Below are 24,804 nucleotides of genomic sequence, written 5' to 3'. Positions count from 1 at the left end.
CAATGTTGTTTTCACTATTACTAGATTTTTTTTATTGCTGGGAGGGATTATTTTCAGGAGATTTATTTTGAGAGACTGAAATCTTTAAATTTTAAATTCTTTAATATATAATACAAAACGACAGCTAATAACATTAAACGGGATGTATTTACAAAATTAATTATGTTGTCTAGTTTTAATTTTACATTTCGATGATTTGTTGAAATGCGACAATTCAAACTGCATAGAATTAATTGCCCACTGTACATCCAGCACGAATTACTAGTTTTTAAGATTCATTGTTGTGACCAAACCGTTAACCAATAAAAAGTGTACCATGTATAAAAATAAAACACTATTTATTTAAATAATTTAATTATAATGATTTTATTAGAGTATTTTCAATTCATCTTAAAATACACTAAATAATCTTAATTTATACACCTGTTCACATAGTTAAAAAATAGAATTTTAACGTATTTTTTAAATCACGACCTCTGTACAAAGAATGGTAATTGATGATTTATGATATGATGAAAAATACCACTTGTAATAAATGTTTGCATCAAACAGATGAAATAAAAAAGAAACAATTAACTACAAACATTTATTGTTTTTTTCAAAATGATAAAGTTGCCACACTGCTGCTAAACTTCTAAGAGTTATTTACTAGTGGCACCGCTAGATAAAATAAAGTATGTTTTTATGTATAGTATTATAAAGATCAACATGCAGTACGATGCATTTTGTGCATGGAACATGAACATATAAACAGTTTCATTTTGTATACAAAAAACAAATCACTTTTATAGGTTTAAAAATGGTAACTAATAAGGTATAGTTAGGCCCTACGTGTGAACCAAATAACAATACAATACTTAAATTCACTCACGCCGATAATGTACAAGAGCAGCAATTAAAAATACATAATTTAATTTTATGATTCTCTAAAGCCAATTATCAAGCTTATGTTTTTAAATAAAACAGCAATAAACTAAAATTAACCATCAACACCTGAAAAGTGAATTTCTTCAAAATTAGTTGAATGGGTCCAAATCCTGTAATAAACTGAATATTTTAGTTTTTGGTTTTTTCAAATTTATAAAATAGAAATCTTTAATATTTAACAGCTTACATGACCTAATGGATTATGTTTCAAAGCACACGAGACATACAAGCATGTGAGATCCTAGCACTTTTTACATCATTTATTGTGTGTTAATAAGCATGACAATGACAGCCATGTATCATCTCGGACTCCAAGTCACATTCAACTTTTGGTTCTTCTGTGATGTAACAAAGATCTACCAAAAGTTGTAAGCTATGGACCCGCGTTCACAATAATGTAAAAATAAAACAATGCAATATGTATCTTTAGTCTATATCACAAATTTCAAAGTCTTTTTCTTGCGTTATTATACCTAACTACAATCATGGCGAAATGTTACTTGTTACATTCAGGATGGATTATTGTTTAGAAGAATTGTTTCAGCAACCATGGATTGGATGAGCCATGGGCGTCATACAACTTGCACTTTTTTAACATGATATATTGACCAAGTTATCTATTTTGATATTTTATTAAGTATCAAGTATTCTACGCTGAGCTGCTTTCAAGGTCCCACATCTCTACCATGAAGCACGAAATCAAAAAATTCAAAAACACTTTTTTACTAGAAGGGGATTTCTCATTTGAGTTTGATTTTGTTTTATAGAAATACCCAAATTATTTTCTAACTGTCAAATCGTTTCGAATTTATTCATTGTGAAGAACTAAAGCGTTCGCCACACTTGTGTTGTTTTTTGTCACACAGTATCCGACGAAGTAGACATTTAGTTGTGTTCGAATTAAACTGAGTGATGTTCTTTGCTCAAATTATACAAACAAAGTGTTAGTTTTTCGAGATAAATCTTATATTTTAGGCACATGTTTGAAAAATTTTGGTAAAGTTACCATAATGTAACCTAATATGGCAAAAACGATTTAGTTCTTCACCACATTGAAAGTTTTATTTACAGGTTTTGCTTGAGCAGTATTTTTATTTACTCCGTATCTCATTACTTTTTTAAATTGAGCACTCAGTTTTAATGTAATTCAAAATTGAATATAAGGTTTGGTCTGTAAGTTTTGTTATTAACACGGTTTTATTTAATTTTTTTTAACTAATTTTCTCCGCTTTTCGTGAAAAAATAGTACAAAATTTAGAGTAAATAATAATTTGAATAAAAACCTAAAGCAGCCTATATTAATAATAAAAATTGGTCAAATGTTATTTCGATAGAACTTCCCTTGCTCCTGAAGTACACCAAATCCAGCTTTTTCGAAAATATAATAAAATACACTCAGGAAATGAAAATAATCAGAATACATTCAGACATAAAATTTCTACTAAACTGACTGGAAATCATAACCTACCTGGGTAATTTCGTATGAAATATGTAAAATTTTCATTTCAAGAGTATGGATTTTTTTGGTAGATAACCTCAACACTCTGTATAATTTTGTGCCGAAAAACATCAAGGGGTTTTGGGGTCACATTATAGATGATTGGATAAATAAGGACCATCAATAATGAAGCAACGGTAATGACGATTTATTGGAATTAAGAATTACTGTTATAAATATAATATTAATAACAATAACACAAATTTACTACTTTGTTTGGAAAAATCTAATTTTGATCCAAAACACCTGCAATAGTTGCGAGTCCTTGAGTTTTACCAATGGATTGCACCGGTCACGGGTAACACTGCAAGTAATGAAAAAATTCAATGAATTTAATGATCGCAAAAGAAATTTGGCAAAAGAATGTTATAAAAGTTATCACAGTCCAAATATCTACTTCGGCAACACTGTTGTTGAACCAATCCCCAAAACGCGAAAAATTTCACAGTACAGTAGGTTATAATAAAAAATATTGCGAACAAGATGTACCGAAATCTACAATTTAAGGTACGCTAAGCCGTCATACTTTATACATATACAAGACAAGCTAAATATATTTATACAGTTCAATAAAATCTATTTTCTGGCCTACTTTGTAAGACGAAGCGTTACTATATTTATTCCTATCTGTAACAGCGAGGTGTAACGACGTAAGGTTAATTGGCGTCACTCAAACTGTGAGTAGAAAATACCAAAATAGAAAACTTGAGTAAATTAACAAAATAATGTGTCGAGTAAAGGAATGTTAACTTGATATGTTCTAATTATTATACACATGTAACATTCGTTTTAAATAAATTAAGCTCATACAGCACAGTGATGACACTAAAAAAGTTAAAAACTGTTATAATAAAATGCTTTGACTGAATGAATGGATTTACCAGTATTAATACAAAAATTAAAATAAGAAATCATTAATACAAAGTTTAATATAGTTCAGTCACCCAAAATAGTATATTTACAATTTATTATTGATACAAAAAACTACAAGCTACAGCATAACTTACAGTTTCAGCTTGATCCGGACATAATTCTTTGAAAATTTTTTCAATCAATGCACGCCTGAAAATTCATATTGTTGTTATAAGTGAAAGAAAAATTTCTAAGTACTCACTTTGCAGCTAAACCACCGCCCGGAGGTAACCCTTCAATGTTGAGAGACACAAGTTTATGTAACACCATGGAGAACTCATTGTCTTCGTTTTCTTCTACAATTTCTGTAAACAAAAGAAAAATAAAAAACAATAAAACACTAACTTCGAGAAAACAGGCATTTATTTAAACGATTTAAACATGTTACAAATGGCACAACAAACAGAAACAAACACACGTATAGAAGCCAAATTTAAACCAAAAAGTTAACACATGGAATACTCCACGGACCGGCCGCAGGAATTAACAACTTATGATTTAGCTTCGAGAAAGAAGTTAAGGGTGTTTATTGCTTAACAAGGAAACATTGTAACAATTTTTGATGCGAATCGGGCAGTCTCGCCTTAACTTCTTGTAAACGACAAATTTTAACAACACAGAACGTGGTTAATGACACAACAAAGAACAATCAGGAAGACAATTTTTGAACTGCTAAATTATATTTGAATAAACTATAAAAAATATTTATTATAAAAGGTATACTTTACATGACTAGAGGTTTATTTACATTTGGTGTGTGTAATTTTTAAAGCAAAAATTGTCAGGGAGATCACAAAGAGAATTCAGAGATCTCGAGTTAAAGCTAATGTCTTTTTGAATAAGGTTGGAAATATGCAAATACGTTTTATTTTCGCAATTTTTAAAATGTTTTATACACCTTGACACCTAGGTTGAAGAGGTCGAAGGATGAGAAGTAAGTTATGTTTTAATTATTATTTTAACGTATTTTATAAACAATTAATTCGTATTTAATACTATGTCTTTTAATTCACTTGTCGCGTCATTGTTTCTATTGTGCGTTCCGGTTTCACTTGGTAGCTTACAAAACCTACTTATTTCTGAGTTGATATATGAATCTTACACAAATTATTATAAAATTTTGTAGTAAATCGAATTATTTCTTAAAATTTTAAAATTGGGTTTCTTACAATGTAACTTTTGTTGAATTAGTGTTGTTAAATTGTTATTAAAATCTTTTTAATCAAACGAGGTTTTTATTACTGAAAATTTTGTAATTGATTTGCAGCAAAGTAATAGTTAATACACAAAAATTGTTTTTGGATAATGAAAAGCGTAAATACAAGTACTTCTTAATTACAAAAATTATTTTAGACCATAATCTACAACTTTTGTCGCTGATGACTTTAAATCTTCAATAAAAAAAATCACAAATTGCATTTTTCAATACATCTTTTGTGGAAGTAACAAGGAAATATTTTTTTGATAGAAATTTAAAAACACTAGTACAGTAGAAGTTACGTCATTAGAATGTTAGAATCAGTATTGTTTGGTTATATTACAGTTAAAAATCTAAGACAAATTTTGTACAGTTTTTGACCTATGTATGATGTGATAAATAACCAAAAAACGCAATTTTAAAATGATGAAAATTCGAGAAGTAATTCAATTTACTATGAAATTTTAATACACATATAAAAATTAAATTTTAAAACGAACAAAAGCGAAATAACAAAACTTGATGTAAGACAATTTGTGTAAGATCATGTATAGTTTTGGAAATTTCATTCTACCCTACAAAATTTTATTGGCAATAACGAGACGGACAATAGTACAGTAGCAAGAGATATTTACAACTTAAGTTGGCGCGTGCCGGTAATCCCCAGATGTTAGAAAGCATCATAGGGACCATAGTTACTCATGAACAAAAATGACCATTATACTAAATGTTTTCAGACAAATTTGGAGTGAACTGGTGTGCGCCATAAATATTTCTTACCATTGTACTACTGTCCGTCTTGTTATCGTCAATAAAATTTTATAGGGTAGAATGAAATTTCCAAAACTATATCAACTTCTTCAGAAATCGCTAGGTTTTTGGATAATTGACAACATCGCCGCCAATTCTCCCATATAAAATGCATTGCTTACGGGTTTTGTACGCTGCCAAGTCAAAGCAGAATGGGCTTTAAACAGAAATATTAATCTTTTACAGTTACTACAGAACAATTTTTTTTTTATTTGGTCCACGCTAGGGATGAAAATTTAACATTTGTCATTAATTAATATATGTAATATACCAGGTGTCTGGAAAATGGCCGATTAACTCTCCGTTATGCTCGTAACAATCAACTAGTGAGTCTGGGAAAAATAGTAAAAAAAAACCCTTCTCACTCACATTTTGGTAGTTGTGATGATTTTAAAATTGGTTCACTAGATTTTTTTTGTAAATTATTTAAAACAATTTTGGGAGGCTTTGGTGTTCTATTTTTGGAAAATTTTGTTCTTGAGTTAATTTTGAGATCCCGTTTTTTTCATTTTTTTTTTTTTGAAAAAATTAAAACATCTTGAGATTCTACGTATTCCCGTTTGGAAAGAAAATTTGGAGCCTCTAGTGTCTTTTCTTATAATAACCTAATTAAATTTCTTAGTGGATATGATAGCATTTGCTAAAATCAGTCTTATCTTAGCAGCTACTAGCCCCACCCACCCGCCCCTATTTTCTTGGAGGATATCTCATTTGCCAAAATCAGTCTTATCTTAGCAGGAACTAGCCCCGCCCACCCGCCCACTTTTTTCTCAGACGATATCTCATCTGCCAAGATCAGTCCTATCTTAGCAGTTACTAGGCCCGCCCACCCACCCTCTCTTTGCTTATAAGGTATATGATTTGCCAAAATCAGCTTTCCTTAGTACTGATGACTAACATTTCGAGTTTACTGATATGCACAAGGCAGGAATTTTGAATATCTTCTCAAGTGTTTATTTGGTTATGGTTAAACGGATTTTTCTTTTGTTTGTATTGTTTTTGTTAAGAATTTATAAATAATGTCTTATTAAATGTTTTTTTTTGGTTTATTTATTAATGAAAAATAACAGCTTGTTTTATCAATATTAATGACTACTGGTTTTTATGGTCATTGTCCTAAAAAAAATTAAATAAAAGGTCGATTTCAGTCACCATCGCTACTAAGAAATCAGAAAGTAAGTGTGCATTAGGTGCGTGCAGTGTTGCCAATTTTACTTTTATAAAATTACGTTTTTTTCGAATCGAACCGCACATATCCCGTTTGCCGGGCAGGTGCCTTCACCACTAGGCAAGAGAGCGACTGATCTTTACTTTGTTTACCCAGCTATTATTTTGCCGGCACAAATGTAATCATGACGCGCTGGATCGCCGGGACTCAGTAGCGGGTGATAATCGCTGAATTTAATCATCACTTATTCCATAAATACAATTAACGAAAACGTAACTAGTAAAAGGGCTAAGTAACCTTGCCTAACCCGACAACCATCCACTGTCTAGTAATCATAGAAAGAATATTATATCGTAACCTCCCTTTTACATCATAGTTTGCTTTTTACTGTTTTACTGTTGTGTATATACATATTTTTTTCATGATACTATTATTGTGACAATGGATAGTAGTGAAAGTGAACCACCAGAAACTGAGAAAAGTCACAACAAATTTCAGTAAGTAATGTTGATTTTTTTTGTAGATATCTGCAAATACTTTGATTAGAGAATTTGATAATAAGCTTCCTAATATACAAATTGACAAATAATATCCTCTATATGAGCACCTAAAAATAAACTATTTAATAAAATGTGTTCGTTTGACACGCTTTATTACTCATTTAAGAACAGATATTTATATCACTCATTTTAGTCATCATAGGCCACTGATAACTGTATTAACGACAATACATGGAAATTTACTTTAATTAACCCAATCATCATTTTATCAAAAAAAAAGCAACATATTTTTGGTTTTTATTTTTTTGTAAGAGAAACTGTTTATTTTTTTAAATTTATATAAATTGATACGCAGAGTTAAAACTTCATCCGTGCGTCCCTGGGTCGACGCACTCTTTTTTTTTAATTATTGTTTTGTAACTCCCGAAACCTCCGTACATAACGTACTGAAGAGTTAATCCGCCACTTTTCAAACACCCGTTATAATGGTATGTATATAATATTCTTGAAAGCAGAATATTGAAATTGGTAACAAAGATTAAGAAAATTCAAGTCAGTGAAGTGGAACACTAATTATTTAAACACAGTTTTGTTTTTCTTCATAAATCTGCTCATTAATAAACGAAACCATTAATATTTCTGTCAAACTTACAATGATTCTGGTTGGTTGATTATATTCCATCATAAATCGAAATCAACACGATTTAAATTTTTTGCTTTCTGAGTTCTACCACGTTGTGTAGACTCACTTTCTTTAGAATCATTACATCTGATAATGAGGCACTTAAAGTTTCTAGTACCCTAAACCACGATTACCTTAATTTTTTTTTGTTTAATTTTATTCAATTACAATTATTAAAAATGAAGGAAGTACGTTACAGTATATATATTAAATCTGCATTGGTTTTTCCTATTTTATTTTGTTATTAATATAAAATCAATACTGTAGAAAACGGTTCAAGCCAGTTTAAAATTTTTTTCGTGTGATTAAAATGTAAATTGAAGAAACAAAAAGTGAAATATTGAAAAATGAAAAACTGTAATATCGAAAAATTGCAAAATTGAAAAATTACAAATTGAAAAACCGAAGAAACGAAAAGTGAAAAATTTGGAAGTAGGTGAATTGAAAATTTGAAAAAATTTAAGTTGTAAAAACGAAAAATTATGACACTGAAACACGGAAACATCAAATAAAAAGAAAAAATGAAAAATAAAAATCAATAACTTGAAAAATTGAGGAAACAAAAAATTCAAATATAGAAAAATGAAAAACTAGAATATCGAAAAATTGCAAACTTGAAAAACTGAAGAAACGAAAACTTGAAAATTTGGAAGTTGATGAATTGAAAATTTAAAAAAATTTAAGTTGTAAAAACGAAAAATTATGAAACCGAAACACGGAAAAATTAAATAAAATGAAAAAATGAAAAATTGTGATAACAAAAAAATTGTAAAATCAAAGAAACAGGAAAAATGAAAAATTGTAATCTAAAATCAATGAAATTTAAAAATCGGAAAAATGAAAAATAAAAATCAAGAACTTGAAAAATTGAGGAAACAAAAAATTCAAATATAGAAAAATGAAAAACTAGAATATCGAAAAATTCCAAAATTGAAAAATTACAAATTGAAAAACTGAAGAAACGAAAAGTTGAAAATTTGGAAGTTGATGAATTGAAAATTTGAAAAAATTTAAGTTGTAAAAACGAAAAATTATGAAACCGAAACACGGAAAAATTAAATAAAATGAAAAAATGAAAAATTGTGATCTAAAATCAAGAAATTGAAAAATTGAGGAAACAAAGAATTCAAATATCGAAAAATGAAAAATTAGAATAACGAAAAATTCCAAAATTGAAAAATTACAAATTGAAAAACTGCAGAAACGAAAAGTTGAAAATTTGGAAGTTGATGAATTGAAAATTAAAAAAAAATTAAGTTGTAAAAACGAAAAATTATGAAACCGAAACACGGAAAAAATGAAAAATTGTGATAACAAAAAAATTGTAAAATTAAAGAAACAGGAAAAATGAAAAATTGTGATCTAAAATCAATGAAATTTAAAAATCGGAAAAATTAAAAATAAAAATCAAGAACTTGAAAAATTGAGGAAACAAAAAATTCAAATATCGAAAAATGAAAAACTAAATAAACGAAAAAAGTAAAAATTTGGAAGTCGATAAATTGAAAGATTGAAAAAATTTAAGTTGTAAAAACGAAACATCATGAAACCGAAACATGGAAAAATGGAAAAATTGAAAGATTATACACAATGAAAAAACGAAAAACTGTGACAACAAAAAAATTTTAAATCAAAGAAAACAGAAAAGTGAAAAATTGTGATATCAAATCGAGAAAATGAAATTTAAAAAAATCGGGAAATGAAAAATAAAAATCAAGAACTAGAAAAATTGAGGAAACAAAAAATTGAAATACCAAAAATGAAAAACTGTAATGTCGAAAAATCGAAAAAATTTAGGACCCAAAAACGAAAAATTATGAAACCGAAACATGGAAAAATGGAAAAATTGTACAAAATGAAAAAACTAAAAATTGTGATAACAAAAAATATGTAAAAGCAACGAAAAAGGAGAACTGAAAAATTGTGATATAAAATCGAGAAAATAAATTTTAAAAAATCGGGAAAACGAAAAACTGTAATTTCGAAAAATTGTTAAAAAATACAAATTGAAAAACTGAAGAAACGAAAAAGTGAAAAATGTTGAAGTCGATAAAAAAATTTAGTACGCAAAAACGAAAAATTATGAAACCGAGACATGGAAAAATGGAAAAATTAAATAAAATGAAAAAATTAAAAATTGTGATATAAAATCACAAAAATGAAAAATTGAGGAAACAAAAAATTCAAACATCGAAAAATGAAAAACTAGAATATCGAAAAATTGAAAGATTGAAAAAATTTAAGTTGTAAAAACGAAACATCATGAAAACGAAACATGGAAAAATGGAAAAATTGAAAGATTATACACAATGAAAAAACGAAAAAATGTGATAACAAAAAAATTTTAAATCAAAGAAAACAGAAAAATGAAAAATTGTGATAACAAATCGAGAAAATGAAATTTAAAACAATCGGGAAATGAAAAATAAAAATCAAGAACTTGAAAAATGGAGGAAACAAAAAACTGAAATATCGAAAAATGAAAAACTGTAATGTGGAAAAACTGAAAAAATTTAGGACGCAAAAACGAAAAATTATGAAACCGAAACATGAAAAAATGGAAAAATTGTACAAAATGAAAAATTGTGATATAAAATCGAGAAAATAAATTTAAAAAAATCGGGAAAATGAAAAACTCTGATTTCGAAAAATTGTTAAAAAATGCAAATTGAAAAACTGAAGGAATGAAAAAGTGAAAAATGTTGAAGTCGATAAATTGAAAAACTGAAAAAATTTAATACGCAAAAACGAAAAATTATGAAACCGAAACATGGAAAAATGGAAAAATTAAATAAAACGAAAAAATGGAAAATTGTGATGTAAAATCACAAAAATGAAAAATTGAGGAAACAAAAAATTCAAATATCGAAAAATAAAAAACTAGAATATCGAAAAATTACAAAATTAAAAAAATTTAATTTGTAAAAACGAAACATCATGAAACCGAAACATGGAAAAATGGAAAACTTGAAAGATTAAAGACAATGAAAAAACGAAAAACTGTGATAACAAAAAAAATTTAAATCAAAGAAAACGGAAAAATGAAAAATTGTGTTATCAAATCGAGAAAATGAAATTAAAAAAAAAATCGGGAAATTAAAAATAAAAATCAAGAACTTGAAAAATTGAGGAAACAAAAAATTCAAACATCGAAAAATTGAAAAAATTTAGGACGCAAAAACGAAAAATTATGAAACCGAAACATGGAAAAATTGTACAAAATGAGAAAACTAAAAATTGTGATAACAAAAAATATGTAAAAGCAACGAAAAAGGAGAACTGAAAAATTGTGATATAAAATCGAGAAAATAAATTTAAAAAAAATCGGGAAAATGAAAAACTGTAATTTCAAAAATTGTTAAAAAGTACAAATTGAAAAACTGAAGAAACGAAAAAGTGAAAAATGTTGAAGTCGATAAAAAAATTTAGTACGCGAAAACGAAAAATTATGAAACCGAAACATGGAAAAATGCAAAAATTAAATAAAATGAAAAAATGTGATATAAAATCACAAAAATGAAAAATTGAGGAAACAAAAAATTCAAATATCGAAAAATGAAAAACTAGAATATCGAAAAATTACAAAATTGAAAAAATTTAAGTGGTAAAAACGAAACATCATGAAACCGAAATAAGGAAAAATGGAAAACTTGAAAGATTAAACACAATGAAAAAACGAAAAACTGTGATAACAAAAAAATTTTAAATCAAAGAAAACAGAAAAATGAAAAATTGAATATCAAATCGAGAAAATGAAATTTTAAAAAGTCGGGAAATGAAAAATAAAAATCAAGAAATTGAAAAATTGAGGAAACAAAAAATTTAAATATTGAAATGAATAATTGTAATGTCGAAAAATTGAAAAATTAAAAAAATTTAGTACGCAAAAACGAAAAATTATGAAACCGAAACATGGAAAAATGGAAACATTGAAAAATTAAACAAAATGGAAAAAGGAAAAATTGTGATATAGAATCGAGAAAAAGAAATTTAAAAAATCGAGAAAATGAAAATTAAACACAGTACTAGTATTTTAACACATGGGAGCAAGCAACAAAAATTATCGAGTGGCAGTGATATTTCTTGTCTTTTATAAGTGTGTTCACTGTAGAAATGTGGAAAGTAAGAAAAGTTAGTTTAAACTATATAACGGAAAACGTAAAGCAGTTGGTGTCAATTGTATGAAACAGATATTACGTCTGGGAGAAACGCCGTTTAAAATTAACTCTGTTTTGTATGTTTTTTGACATTTTATAATTTGTTATTTTTAGCTAAACGTTAGATTAAAATTAGATTTGATAGAAACCAACAAAATGAAGAGGAAATGCTCGCCTTCCGATCACAGACAAGTAGGCACCTTCTTCTATTTTGCGTAACTTTGATAACTTAGCAGTTTTTCAGACGACACTAACAGAGATATGGGAGATACAGACTGCTATACCTGGAAGTGATAGTAAATGTTACCTTTTGATGGTATTGTCCTCAAATTGTTTTAGTGGGTCTCTGAAGTCCCATATCTCCAGATTTGTTTTTGCCAGAATTGCATTAAAATTTTCCTAGATCACAGTTAGCTTTCGTTTATTTATAAACACTTCACTGTGAATAAATTTTGTATTAAAAATTCGAAATTTTAAATGTAACTTTTATTTATTTATTTATTTATTAATTTTTACTATAGAATTTAATGTTTTCAACAAGATATATCAACATATGCACATATACGAAACTAATGTTACAGCAAATATGTAGTACAGGAATTTTTATATATCACTCTTTCCAAAATTCGAATGCAACCAGTGTTTTAATATCTCCGAAGAATCCTAAAGAATTATTTTTATCATTAATGAATTTATTAAAATATTGTTTTTACTATCTTTCATGATTAAATATTTTATTAAATCTATGTATGCAAAAAAAAACCTCTGAACAGTCGGAGTCAGAAAGTCATTAGATACGAAAATTAAGAGCGGGATATTGCTTGTAAACAATACTGAGGTACCTGTTATTATTAAATATCTCTACGTTTCATAGGCCACTTCAAATGTGAATTTTTACAAATACTTTCTTACTTTTGTTATAGATTTATCACAATTGCTGTTGCATATTACTCATCCTTTACAATACTGTTAAATAGGTGGATCAGATGGTGAAGAACTTCTAGGAGTGCTAAGAAATAAAATTTAATGTGCACACCATCTAATCTCCCAAAAGACCTCTGCATTCCTAATAATTCATTATTATTATTATTATTATTAAAACAATACATGTTATAATATACGTCTGAACACATACACTTTGGTAAGGTATTTCTAATATTAGGAAAATATCACGAGTCTAGTTTAAGTGGGATTGACACTTTTAAGTTCTTTGTTGATTGTGACTTAGTATTTATCACTATGGTAAGTTTTAGGGAATATTCTATATTAATACTGAGGGTTTACTAATGGTCAAGTTGACTAGATTGACTGGAATTGTTTGTAAAAGGGCAGTTCAGATCAGAGTTACGAAATTTGCAACTTCAATATTCGCATAAAGTGCCACGTTATGGAATAATTTTGGTCAAGATTTGGTAAATTACGAAAAATCACATGAAAATGCAAAGAAGCATTTTTAAGGACGAAAAGCTTCTATGCAGAGCACAAATAAATGAGTTTCGTAACTCTTAAAACAAAACAAGTAATAATAAACAAATGAAGAAAACAACATAAAAAGCACAGCTATTATTAAAGGACTGTTTAAAAAGCAAAGACCAGGCAATGACTAGAGTATTAGAACCTCAAGTGCTAAAGTCACACTCGGTTGAAACGAAAATGTCAAGTAATGTTAAATGCCTTGACAAGTAAAAAAATTAAAACAACCTTTTATGCGCCTTTCCAAGGTGGCATCTAATTCTTTTTCGGCTTCAATTGCTTCCTGGGTAGGGGTTGGAGCTCCAGGGAATACAACTAATACAATACTCATGTTATCTCGGCTACCCTAAAATAATCACCCACGATATAATTCAAACACGTAAAACCTCTAAACACGACTTACCTTGTATAAACATGTATCAATGACTTGACTGGTAACTTCCTGTAAATTATCAGTAACTAAAAGACGATTATGTATGTATTGACAGAGATCCTCGTTGCTCATCACATCCCAGATACCGTCACACGCCAGTACCAAAAACTCATCCTCGTTGTCATCTCGATCTTTGACGAAAATTTCCGGTTCGGGTGAGACCAACTGCTCGCAGGGTCCTCTACCTTCCACGTTTTTGTATTCGTAATCGCCCAGAGCTCGAGATACCGCTAGACTACCGTTCACCCTTTGAATCATGACATTACCTCCAGCCTTGACGATACGCTCTCGTTCAGAGGGCAAACTCGGTTTGTGGTCCTGCGTGGTGAACACAGGACTTCCGGCTCTACAAAGTACCGCACGGGAATCGCCACAATTTGCTATGTATATTAGTCTCGGAGAAACGAACGCGCACACAGCTGTTGTGCCACTTTTATCTTCTCCAGACGTCATTTCAGGTAACGAGCGCATTTTATTATCTAACTCTAGGAAACCGTTGTGTATGCCCTTCATCACGTCCTCCTGGAATTCCTCCGTTTGCATGATGGCGTCAAGCAGATGCTCAGCACAGTGAGCCGATACCTTCATAAAACATAAAACAAGATAATATAAATTATTTATACACAGGGTACTTTAGGGAAGAATGCCTGGTCCAAACATTTTGGTACAGACGGCAAACAGACAGACAGACGGAAACGGGAGACCTACTTTTTTGTACTTAAGAACAGAACTTCCCTCGCTCATAAAGTACAGTACAACAATTCTCGCTGTTTCCAAAAATTATAAGATTTGATTTTGCGAATTTAATTGTTTTATGATGACTCTTATACTCGACTCGATCTTAGTATAAACGTATAAATTTTAATTAACGATTTGCCATAGTTCCAATAACTTTAAAACGTTTATAAAATTTCAGAACATTTTTTTTTAATTTATTTTGTTGTCTACGATAAAAACTCCATACGGATCCATAAATCGTACGTGCACGAGTATGTTCTTTTATAAAATTTAAATAACATTAACTACTGCAAAATTTGAAGATGATGTCATTCCATTGTTGGAGAATTTTAAATAACGTTTTATCATTTACACGACATTCCTAACATATGTATGTACAAAATTTGACAACGATCCAGTAAAACGGAAGATTATCTGTCAAATAAAAATCGACAGACAGGTCGACGGAAACGGGGGACTATATACTTTTGGTGTCATAAAATGTCGAGAAAACATGAAAGTAAACAGTCGCCCAATGTATGGCCACCTTCGGGAACGAGTCAGTCTCAGTCAACGAGTGGAGTAAGGACGAAGTTGAGTCTAGTCAAATCCATTCCAGTCGGAATTATTTTGTTCATAATCGTTGTGCAATTAATTAGTCGTGTAAATTTGTTGAGTTTTACCCACGCCGATTTTAAATTACCGATCAACGCAACAACATAAATGGGAACTAATTATTTAAGTGAATTTTTTAACTATTCGGTTAGTTACGTAGGACAGTGAATAATTCACATGTGTAGTATACAACTTTTTTGCGATAATTAAATTGCGGCAGTAAAATTTAGCTAGCAGTATAAAAGAATTTGATTCGTGATTTAATCACACCAGCAGTGCAAAATTTACTCGAGCGGTAGATTCAATAAATATACGGTGCAGTTATGATTTGAGCGGTAAAATAATTGAATGGGCAGTTAGATCATAATAGTTTGTCAGTTTCAACATGCTCTTTAAAATTTCGATGGATATTTTTGCAATTTTGTTGATTTTGTTCGAAACTATACCGGGTGTCTGGAAAATGGCGGATTAACTCTTCAGTATGTTATGTACGGGAGTATAAAAAAATAATAAAAAAAATCTTTATGATGTAGAATACGAAAAAAAAAAAAAAACGTAGTTTTATAAACGTAAAATTGGCAACACTACACGCACTTACTGCGTGAGCATCTCCGGTTTACTTTCAGATTTCTTAGTAACGATGATGACTGAAATCCACCTTTTTTTTTAGAACAACCAAAACAACCAGGGGGGCTAGTAGCTGCTAAGATAAGACTGATTTTGGCAAATGAGATATCTAAAAAAAGAGGAGAGGGTGGGTGGGCGGGGCTAGTACCTACTAAGATAAAACTGATTTTGGCAAATGAGATACCCTGTAAGAAAAGAGAGGACCGGTGGTCGGGGCTAGTACCTGTTAAGATAAGACTGATGTTAGGAAATAACGTATCCCCTAAGAAATTTAATTAAATTATTGTAAAAAAAGACACTAGAGGCTCCAAAGCACCTTCAATTTCTTTCCAAACAACGATACCTAGAACTTCAAGATTATTTTGAATAAAAAAAACGGCACCCCAAAATTCTCAAAAACAGGTCAAGTCAGAATTTTCCAAAAATAGAAGACCAAAGTCCTCCAAAATTATTTTAAATAATTTACAAAAAAAAATCCACATGGGCTCCCAAAATAATACACTATGGGTACCCAAGAGTCTCCCAAATAAATAATAATAATAAAAAAAAAACTGCGGCACTCAAGACTTTTTCAAATTTGTAAAAAATAAAACACTAAAAACTCAAAAGATTTTTTCAAGTTCATCCTGCAACAAAACACCAGATTCCTTTAAATAAAACACTAGGGACCTAAAATTAACTGCGAACATTTAAAAAGTAGGGTTTTAAAAACTTTGACAATTTTTGATACGTCAAACATTTTTAACTGTTTACTCAATTTTTGCTGATTTGTACCTTCGCTTTATATCAGGCAAACATGGTTGTCAAATGGAATTTTATGAAATTATTACAAAAACAACACAACCATATCTTTGTACATTCTAACTGAAATGGTAATTAAACATTATTAGTTATTGTTTCCTTTATGAAATTGATTCAATTAAAAATTTAATAAAATTCAAAATTGTCAAAAATAAATAATTACTCGAGCATGGTGGAATAATTATTATTACAACCTCCTCGTAATTACGTAAGTTCCGCTCTCAAGCGCTTTTTTCTCACTTCAATTCTCGTGAGTACCGCGTCACTCACATATTTTTTGGTTGCTATCCATTGTTAGTTTTCATTTTACTAACTGCTTAATTTAAACTAAATAAAAACTATATGTATGAGAACTATTTAAGTCAATATTTCTAGCGGACTGATTCCGAATTAGTAACTGTTTACACGTAACTGCCTATTTATTCATTTTACTATCCAATTTGATTTTTGCTCATTCAAACACTTATTGAGCTACTCATTTTAAGATACGTTACTGCTCATCCCAAATTTTGTATTGCTTATATTTTATTGGCCAATATGCTGATTTTTTTTGGGGGTCAGGGGTGGGATTTTGTTTCTACCGATACGATACGAAGCGATAAATGACAAGGACGAAAATATAAATTTCAAATGCGAAAGAAAAAGACGACTACATTTTATCGGTACCGATATTTTATCGTTATAGAAACAAAATCCCACCCCAGGTTACGGTTAGGTTAGCCTGGTCAAGATAGGGTAGGTTAGGTAGATAGTAGTCTGAAATATTTTTCACCCTTCTGCTCAAAAGTGACGAACTAAATTTAATATTTATCAATATTCGTCAAGAAGTGTTTTCTTTTTTAGTGTTTCATGAAGCGATAAATTCAGTCTGCTAATTTTATGTTTTTGTAGCGTATAAACACAACTACGCTTCGATGAGGATTTTTAAATCCCGTACTACGTAATGTCACATAATGAAGTATAGTTCATGGTGTTGCGCACCGTAGCCATATGTTATAGTTTTGAAAATTTCATTCTACCCTGTAAAATTTTATTGACGATAACGAGACGGACAGTAGTACAATGGTAAGAAATATTTATGGCGCACACCAGTTCACTCGAATTTGTCTGAGAACATTTAGCAAATAGTTGTACTCATAAAATAATGGTCATTTCCGTTCACGAGTAACGATGGTCCCTGTCCAGACCTGGATTATTCTGCTTTCTTCTGCTTTCTAACATCTAGGGATTACCGGCACGCGACAACTTAAGTTGTAAATATCTCTTGCTATTGTACTTCTATCTATCTCGTTATTGCCAATAAAATTTTAAGGGTACAATGAAATTTCCAAAACTATACTTGATCTTACATTTTGCGGGAGTTCGATTGTTTATGGCAGCACAAACTAATTACGTGATATCTTCTACGATCTGTGGTAATTTTTCACAAAATTATTGCATTGGTTGGATGCACGAACTTGTATTGTAAAAATTTTGAAACTGTGGCTTACTGTACCAATGTGGATGAACTATGTTCTATACTCATGTCCTAGATATTGTCGCAAACAAGTTACGAACTATTCCAATTTAGTTCATCTCCGACGTCACAGAAAACTTTTTCGAAAATTTGGTAAAACAGTGAGATTGATTTAGGGATTTCAAGATATTATTATTGAAGTCAACGATTTATTACTTAATAACTCGAATTACACGACAACTATTACAGCGAATTATGTACAGAATAACATTGTGGTGCGACTTGCTGACTCTTCGTAACATTCGCTGGACTCGTGGTTCGACTGAATAATCGTTCCCGACGGTAGCCTCTATTTAAATCTCTGCATTTCTCTAGATGAATCCCGAACCCCGCATCTATGTTTTTTCTAGACCCTCGGCTTGTCTTTATGCGAACGCCGCGCTCGCCTTCGATGAGTCATCACCGGCGTACGACCAGAAAATTCAGGATGGCGCATAGGCGTCGTACCGGGGCAGCGTATAGGTTTAGTTCGTAACAATATCAACTAATACACATTTATTTCTCTATACTATTAAAAAAACTGGTAACATCATTTCAAAAATGATTGTATAAAATTTTATTGAAATAAGATACGGTACTACTTGCCTTTAAGAAATATGCTTTTATTTTTTAGTACGTATTTATTACAAGAGACACAAATGTACTCTGTTTTTCACAGACTTTGGACATCGGTACCGAGTACAGGTGGCATGGGATAAAATGCCCTAAGAAGACACTGATGACCACAGGTCATTCCCACAAAAAAAATTTTTTTTTAAACTACCCAATAGATAACACTGAAAATCTAATCAATTTTTAGTCTAACAACCGTTTCTATTTTTGTGATTCAGTACACAATTTTTTTTTCCAAAAGGAGAAAACTCAAAGCGGATTCAAAACTATAAGTACAGGAGTTTGTTTTTTTATAAAATTAAATGATATTTATTATGAAAACAACAATCGGTCCGATAGTTTCGGAAATTATATCTCTCTAATACACATAGACATAGACGCCAGATAGCGCACAGACGGAAACCGGAACCTATCGTTTCGTACTCTAAGTAACAAAATGTTAGAAAACATGAATATAGTCAGTCATTCGTCGGATGTACCATATTACAATACTCAATTAGCTTACCCTCAGGAAATAAAAACGGGACAAAGCTGCAGATATTCTAGTGACTACTTTAACAATATCGATCAGGAAAATTTTGAAAAATGGTTTAAGGAACAGTCCTACCGAATCTGTCTGAACCTTATCTTATTTTAATGGATAATGGTAGATATCATTTTTTTGTGATTAATTAAACCAAAACAAAACTTGGATAATAATGGAAAGATATGAAAATGATTACATGGTTAAATAAGAAAAAAATAACAATTATGGAGACAATTGTTTTGATGGAAATAACTTTTTTGGGTTTTTGGACAATATTTATTCAAATTATTTTAGTTTTATCAAGGTTTCTGAATACGCGTTTCCTTTAGCAGGAAATTTCTACAGGAATGGCTCGTATTAAGATTAAATTAGCAAAGAATCCAAAAAATTGATTTTGGACATTTTGTTCTAAAACTGTCCGCATACCATTGTCATTTTAATGCCATGGTGTGGTCGGAATGTTTTCAGTATTGTTAAATAGTCAACTACAAGTAGTTAAAAATGTTGTTCAATTACTGTTGGTGAAGTTAACTATGTATTTAACTACATTTTTAATTACATTCTTGAACAGTCTTTTCTCAATATTGCTGGGTTTTGGAAAAGCGGGTAATTTGTTGTTGCAAAAGTAACAGGTAACAAGGGCATTTTTTTCCTGGTATCAACAGGGATATCTGCTCTTTTTAATCCGCAATTTTGTTATTGTTGATTACCAGACCAGCTAAAATTTTCTTCTTCAGTTGCTCAGTTCAGTTCAACCTGTTGAAAACAGTGTCCTGCGTCTAATTCAATTTTGCGATGGAAAATAATTTGCTACTTATCTTTAAATCAGATTTAAATAATTGAAGTGAATGGTGATAAAATTAAAGCGAAGTGCCAATTTTTCCACGGAAGTCAGGGTATTAAGGAATGTTCATTTTATAAAGCGGATACTGAAAAATTGCTACTAATTCGAGTAGGTACTTTGGGCTAATTTATTTTTTTTTATTATAAAAATGTTTAACAATGTTAAATGAAATAATTATTCTTATTCTCTAATCAATTATACTCAGAAACTATAAAATTTTCCAACTATTGCGCGAATACCGCGAATCACTGTTTGCACAGGTTTGCACAGGTTTGGTTGTGATTTTCTTCGTAGCAGGAGGCCACATTTTTTTAAATTCTCCAAGTAAAGATGTTGTTCGGCCATCTTTTCTTAACACTGCTTTCATATTTGCCCATTATCGCTCACGCGGACGAAGCTCAGGACAGTTGGGTGGTTTATCTTCCTTTTTTAAAAACTGTACATTATTGGTATTAAGAAGCTCCTGAGTGGCACCAGCGTAGTGAACCGAAGCCAAATCTGGCCAAAACGATGGAGGGGTATGATGTTTGCGATAAACAGGAGATAATCGCGTTTTTATACATTCTTTCCTGTAATCATCGCCCCCAATTGTTCCAATCGTAAAAAAAAAACACTAAAACTTTTTAACCCACAGAAACAAATGGCTTGCCACACTAAGACTTTTTTCCCAAACTTTTCAATTTTTTTTGTTTTCATGTCATCGCGGACATCTTCCCCTACGACTGCATTATAAAACTGGGAGCCGGGTAGTGTATTGCAGTCCATTTTAACCTTCGTTTCTTTGTCCATGAAAACACAACGATTTTTGTTCCTGACCAAAATTGTTTATAACTTCGCGCTTTTTTTTTGAAACTGTATGCGCTGCTTTTCGCTTCTTTTTGGGATTTTTTGCTTTAATACGTTCTACTGTTATTCTGAGTCTTTATATTTTGTACAGTACCTACGGTAACACCTTGCTTCTTCGGTATTTCCCGCACAGACATACATTTCGTTAATTTTAGGAGCTTAATGATGTTTTTCTCAATATTTTCGATAAGCGAGCCTTTTCTCGGTCTGGATTTGAGCAAATCTTCTAAAGTATTAAACTCCCCAAACTTTTTGATTATTTTGAACACTGCTGATTTTGAACGTTTAGTTATTTTAGCCAGTTCCCCCAACGGAAATTTTTCGTAGCATCACTTTTGCAAAAATAATTTTCTTACCCCAATGGCGATTCGCTTCATTTTAAAAAGAAATAACGTTATTTTGAAAACAAAAATTGGCATTTAATAGATATAATTTAAAGCTCTCATATATAAAAACTAGAATAATTTAGATTAAAAATTAGAAAATTGGCGTTACTTTAAAGGTGTCCGTTTAATAAAATGAACACTCCTTATAAACGGTTGGAATAAATCAACCACTAACTTTTTAACACATATAAGGCTAAAACAAGTCCAATTTTGATTTTTTAATATTTCAAAACATCAGCTCAAAATAGATGACCAAATTTTAAGTAATTAAATTTATTTCAATTTTCAGAGAAAACGTCCAAATAAAGTGGACCTTTTGAACAACTTAATTATTGGTAAAGTTCCTAAAAGGCCAGCCAATAATTCCTTTAGCGAAATTGTAGGACAACCTCCAAATAAAATTAGTAAAGCTGCAACTTCCAATCCTTTTGCGATAGGATTAGCCTATTAGAATAGAAAAGTAATTTCTTCTGATCACGTAAAGAATTAGTTGTACATTTGATTTGCGATATAAATTAAGATCAATTAGAAATACCTTGATACTATATGATTTTTTTAGTGCAACGCAGCAGTTTTACGGTACATAATAATAAAAAATGCTGCCAATTTCTACAGTTGATAACGAAGCTTCAGAAATATGTTACATGTCGTTTCTAACGATGTGTTTAAACCTGTTTGACGCCAAACTTTGTCAAAACAAATTTCAAATGACATGGAGAACTGTAAGCGTAATCTAAAGAGTATTATGGAAACTCAAGATTTTGTGTGCATCAGTTCTGATAATATTTCGTCAAAAAACAATAAGAGCTTCTTTGGAGTTACGACCCATATTATTGATACCGAATCTCTTAAAAGAAATCTTTTTGTTTTGGCTTGTAGAAGAATTAAATATTCTCACACTCACGATCCAATTGGTAATATTCTGCACAACATACACCAAGAGTTTATTAGCGATATTAGTAAAATTAGCGGGACTGTAACTGATAATGCCAACAATTTTTGTAAAGCTTTCAAAATTTTTCGATACGAAAATACAAATGAAAATGGGTCTAGCTCATCTCAAATAGAAGTAAATAGGAAAAGAAACAGAAAAAGATGACGTTCAACAATTTAAATGTTGCTCACACACGTTAAATTAAACTTCTGATGAAATTGGAAATATATGTCACAGAAAATTGATTGTCGCTTGCGCTACAGTCTGGAACTCTGTTCGATTCTGTGGTGGTGATTTTGCAGATTCAAATCCGTTTAGATAAAATATATGAAGCTTTGGGAAAGCCAAAATTGTTACGTTCTCTGTTGAAGTTAAATGCGAAAAATGATCCAAAATCTCCATTATTTAAATGTGGATCATTTTTTGACTTAATGTCGCCAAAAAAACTTGAAATATAATATAACACCAATAGTTCTCAGATAGAAGTATTGGAATATTTCCAATCATCTAACAAAGACGTTATGATGTTAAAAAAAATTCCAAATATTTTAAAGATATTTAGGAAATATAATGTGTTACTTTTAGTTCCGGTGGCAAAATCCTGACGCCACCAAGGAAAAAATTAGATGACGAAAGTTTCGAGTCATTGTTATTTTTAAAACATAACAAATAGGTGTAATTAATATAAGCTGTTTTAATGTTAGTGAAGTTATTATTTTTAGTACTATATCTGTATTTTTATTAATATATGTATATTTTAGCAAAGTACTGTTTTTATTTATATAATGTAATTAAATGCATTTATTTTACGACAACCCCTATAAGTTAAAAAATATATATAGATAAGACAACACAACACAGACAGACGGAAACAGAAGAGATATTTTTTCAAACTCTAGGGGTCGTGAAACGTCGAAAAAAAGTGAAAGTAGCTACTCGTCGGATAAACTCTACTACAAGGCTTTCTTAGCTTATACGCTCGGAAAACAGAAAATTTTCGAAATTCGTTAATGATAAAAATACACCTTGGCATGCACGCGTATTTGTTATGCGTCACAGGTTAGAAGTCACGTGCAAACCTCTTTAGGGCCACATTAAATTAATTGACATTATCTATAAATAATTGTAATCCATATAAAATAATATAATAATCCCTGAAGATACATTAAGCACATTGCGAAACGTCGGTAAAAGTCTAAACCTTGTCAATTTCCCCATAACAAATTACTACCTTACGTAATAATAATGGGTAAAAACACAACCCGTCGTATAATATTCTTTCTTTATATGTAATATCACAAATAGATTTCACTAGGAACAATTTTCCAAAAATATTAATATTCAGAAAAAATGAGATCAATTAAAACAACAACTTAAGAATGCTCTGTCTCATAATTAATCTTCTTTCAATAAAAAAGGGATTAAACGTATTAGCAACAATTCTGATCAATTTTAACCTTTCTACTCCATTGTTGAGAATTTTTGCTTTTGAATTAACATGGAAACCAGTATAAACAAACTTTACTTGGTTCAAAGGTTCAAACTCTAAAGAATTCTAAACAAAAAATGATAATGTACAAATCCTATACCAATATAATATACTAACAAAAGTCCCATCATGCTACTTTTCAAACTGTAAATGTAAATAAGGAGCACAATGGTGGGACATACTGATAGGTACTTATCCTAATTAGTACATTTCACACATTTATGCAAATGATTTAACCTCAATCTTTTCGAGACTTCGACTGCTCTTTTACATTGTTTTCCTAACCTAATAGTTTAAAATGACGAAATACGTTCATAATGTTGTAAAAAACACGAAAAACTATATTTAGTGCTTTGATTTATTGTCTAGTACGTCACACGGCAGCACGTAATTAAACAACGGTTTTGCGCTCATAAGATCTTAATACACAAAAAATGTTCATCGAATCTGTCATATTTGAGGCATGTAGAAACGAAAGATGTAATTCCAACAATCATTTCATGCCCCGCATATCTATTCAACTACTTTATGTCAACAAAATAAATGTCTATCACTAGATTACTTAAACAAATATACGAGATATATTTACCTTTGCCCCAGCATGGCCATCGAAAACAGCAAAATAAGACCAGTCTTTAAGCGCGTCCCCAAGGTTCGTCCTAGCCATGTGGGCATCTTCCATCTCGACCCTCCAACCCTGCATGCTAGCCACTCCATATCGAAGACCATTGCCTTCTCCACACTCTTGGAATTTATCTGTCTTTGGTTTGTCAAGAAATGCTCCCATCCTGTTTGCTAATAGGTTGTATAAAATTTGTCAACGGCGCTCCATATTTCCTCAACTCCACGTGCTGTAAATTAGTGTATTTACCATAAAAACTTTCAAATATACCGTGTTTACGTGCTGAATTTTGACACTATCGACGATGTAAACAGATGCTATTTTAATATACGGATATCGGTTAGACAATGCACTTACTTTACTTTCCACAAGAAATCATCGCTTCAATTCTCTGGTCATTTACATAACAAAATCTCATGCTTTTTTAATAAACACACAACAATAAATTATAAAAATGGCGAATTTAAAAGACGTTACGCGTGCGCTTTGCTAAAAATAGAACTTCAAATGA

The 24,804-nt window shown here is 30.3% G+C and overlaps 1 protein-coding gene across 3 annotated transcripts; it reads right to left on the bottom strand.

Annotated features, from left to right (window-relative positions):
- Nucleotides 1-83: 83 nt before the first annotated feature.
- Alph (alphabet) lies at nt 84-24,804 on the bottom strand. Of its 3 annotated transcripts, none has more exons than XM_064065357.1 (7): nt 24,651-24,804; nt 24,261-24,522; nt 13,729-14,340; nt 13,554-13,671; nt 3,540-3,642; nt 3,433-3,487; nt 84-1,037 (listed from the first exon to the last, which is right to left on the bottom strand). In XM_064065357.1, exons 2-7 carry the CDS (start codon nt 24,456-24,458, stop codon nt 1,017-1,019), a joined length of 1,107 nt encoding a protein of 368 aa, XP_063921427.1. In that variant the 5' UTR covers nt 24,459-24,522; nt 24,651-24,804; the 3' UTR covers nt 84-1,016. The 3 variants fall into 3 exon arrangements, with proteins under 3 accessions (XP_063921427.1, XP_063921428.1, XP_063921429.1); XM_064065358.1 differs by having other exon boundaries at nt 24,573-24,661; XM_064065359.1 differs by lacking the exon at nt 84-1,037 and adding an exon at nt 2,550-2,729.

The sequence above is a fragment of the Zophobas morio genome, unplaced genomic scaffold, assembly GCF_036711695.1.
Source record: "Zophobas morio isolate AGI-343-1 ecotype UQ-CSIRO unplaced genomic scaffold, CSIRO_AGI_Zmor_V1 ptg000026l, whole genome shotgun sequence".
Taxonomy (NCBI): Eukaryota; Metazoa; Arthropoda; class Insecta; order Coleoptera; family Tenebrionidae; genus Zophobas; species Zophobas morio.
This window is presented reverse-complemented; position numbering and strand designations above follow the sequence as displayed.

Coding starts and splice junctions, on each gene's coding strand:
- Alph (XM_064065357.1), bottom strand. CDS start 24,458: ATGGGAGCATTTCTTGACAAACCAAAGACAGATAAATTCCAAGAGTGT. Junction 13,672..13,728: donor TTGATACATGTTTATACAAG/GTAAGTCGTGTT, acceptor TGATTATTTTAG/GGTAGCCGAGATAACATGAG. Junction 3,488..3,539: donor GGCGGTGGTTTAGCTGCAAA/GTGAGTACTTAG, acceptor ATGAATTTTCAG/GCGTGCATTGATTGAAAAAA.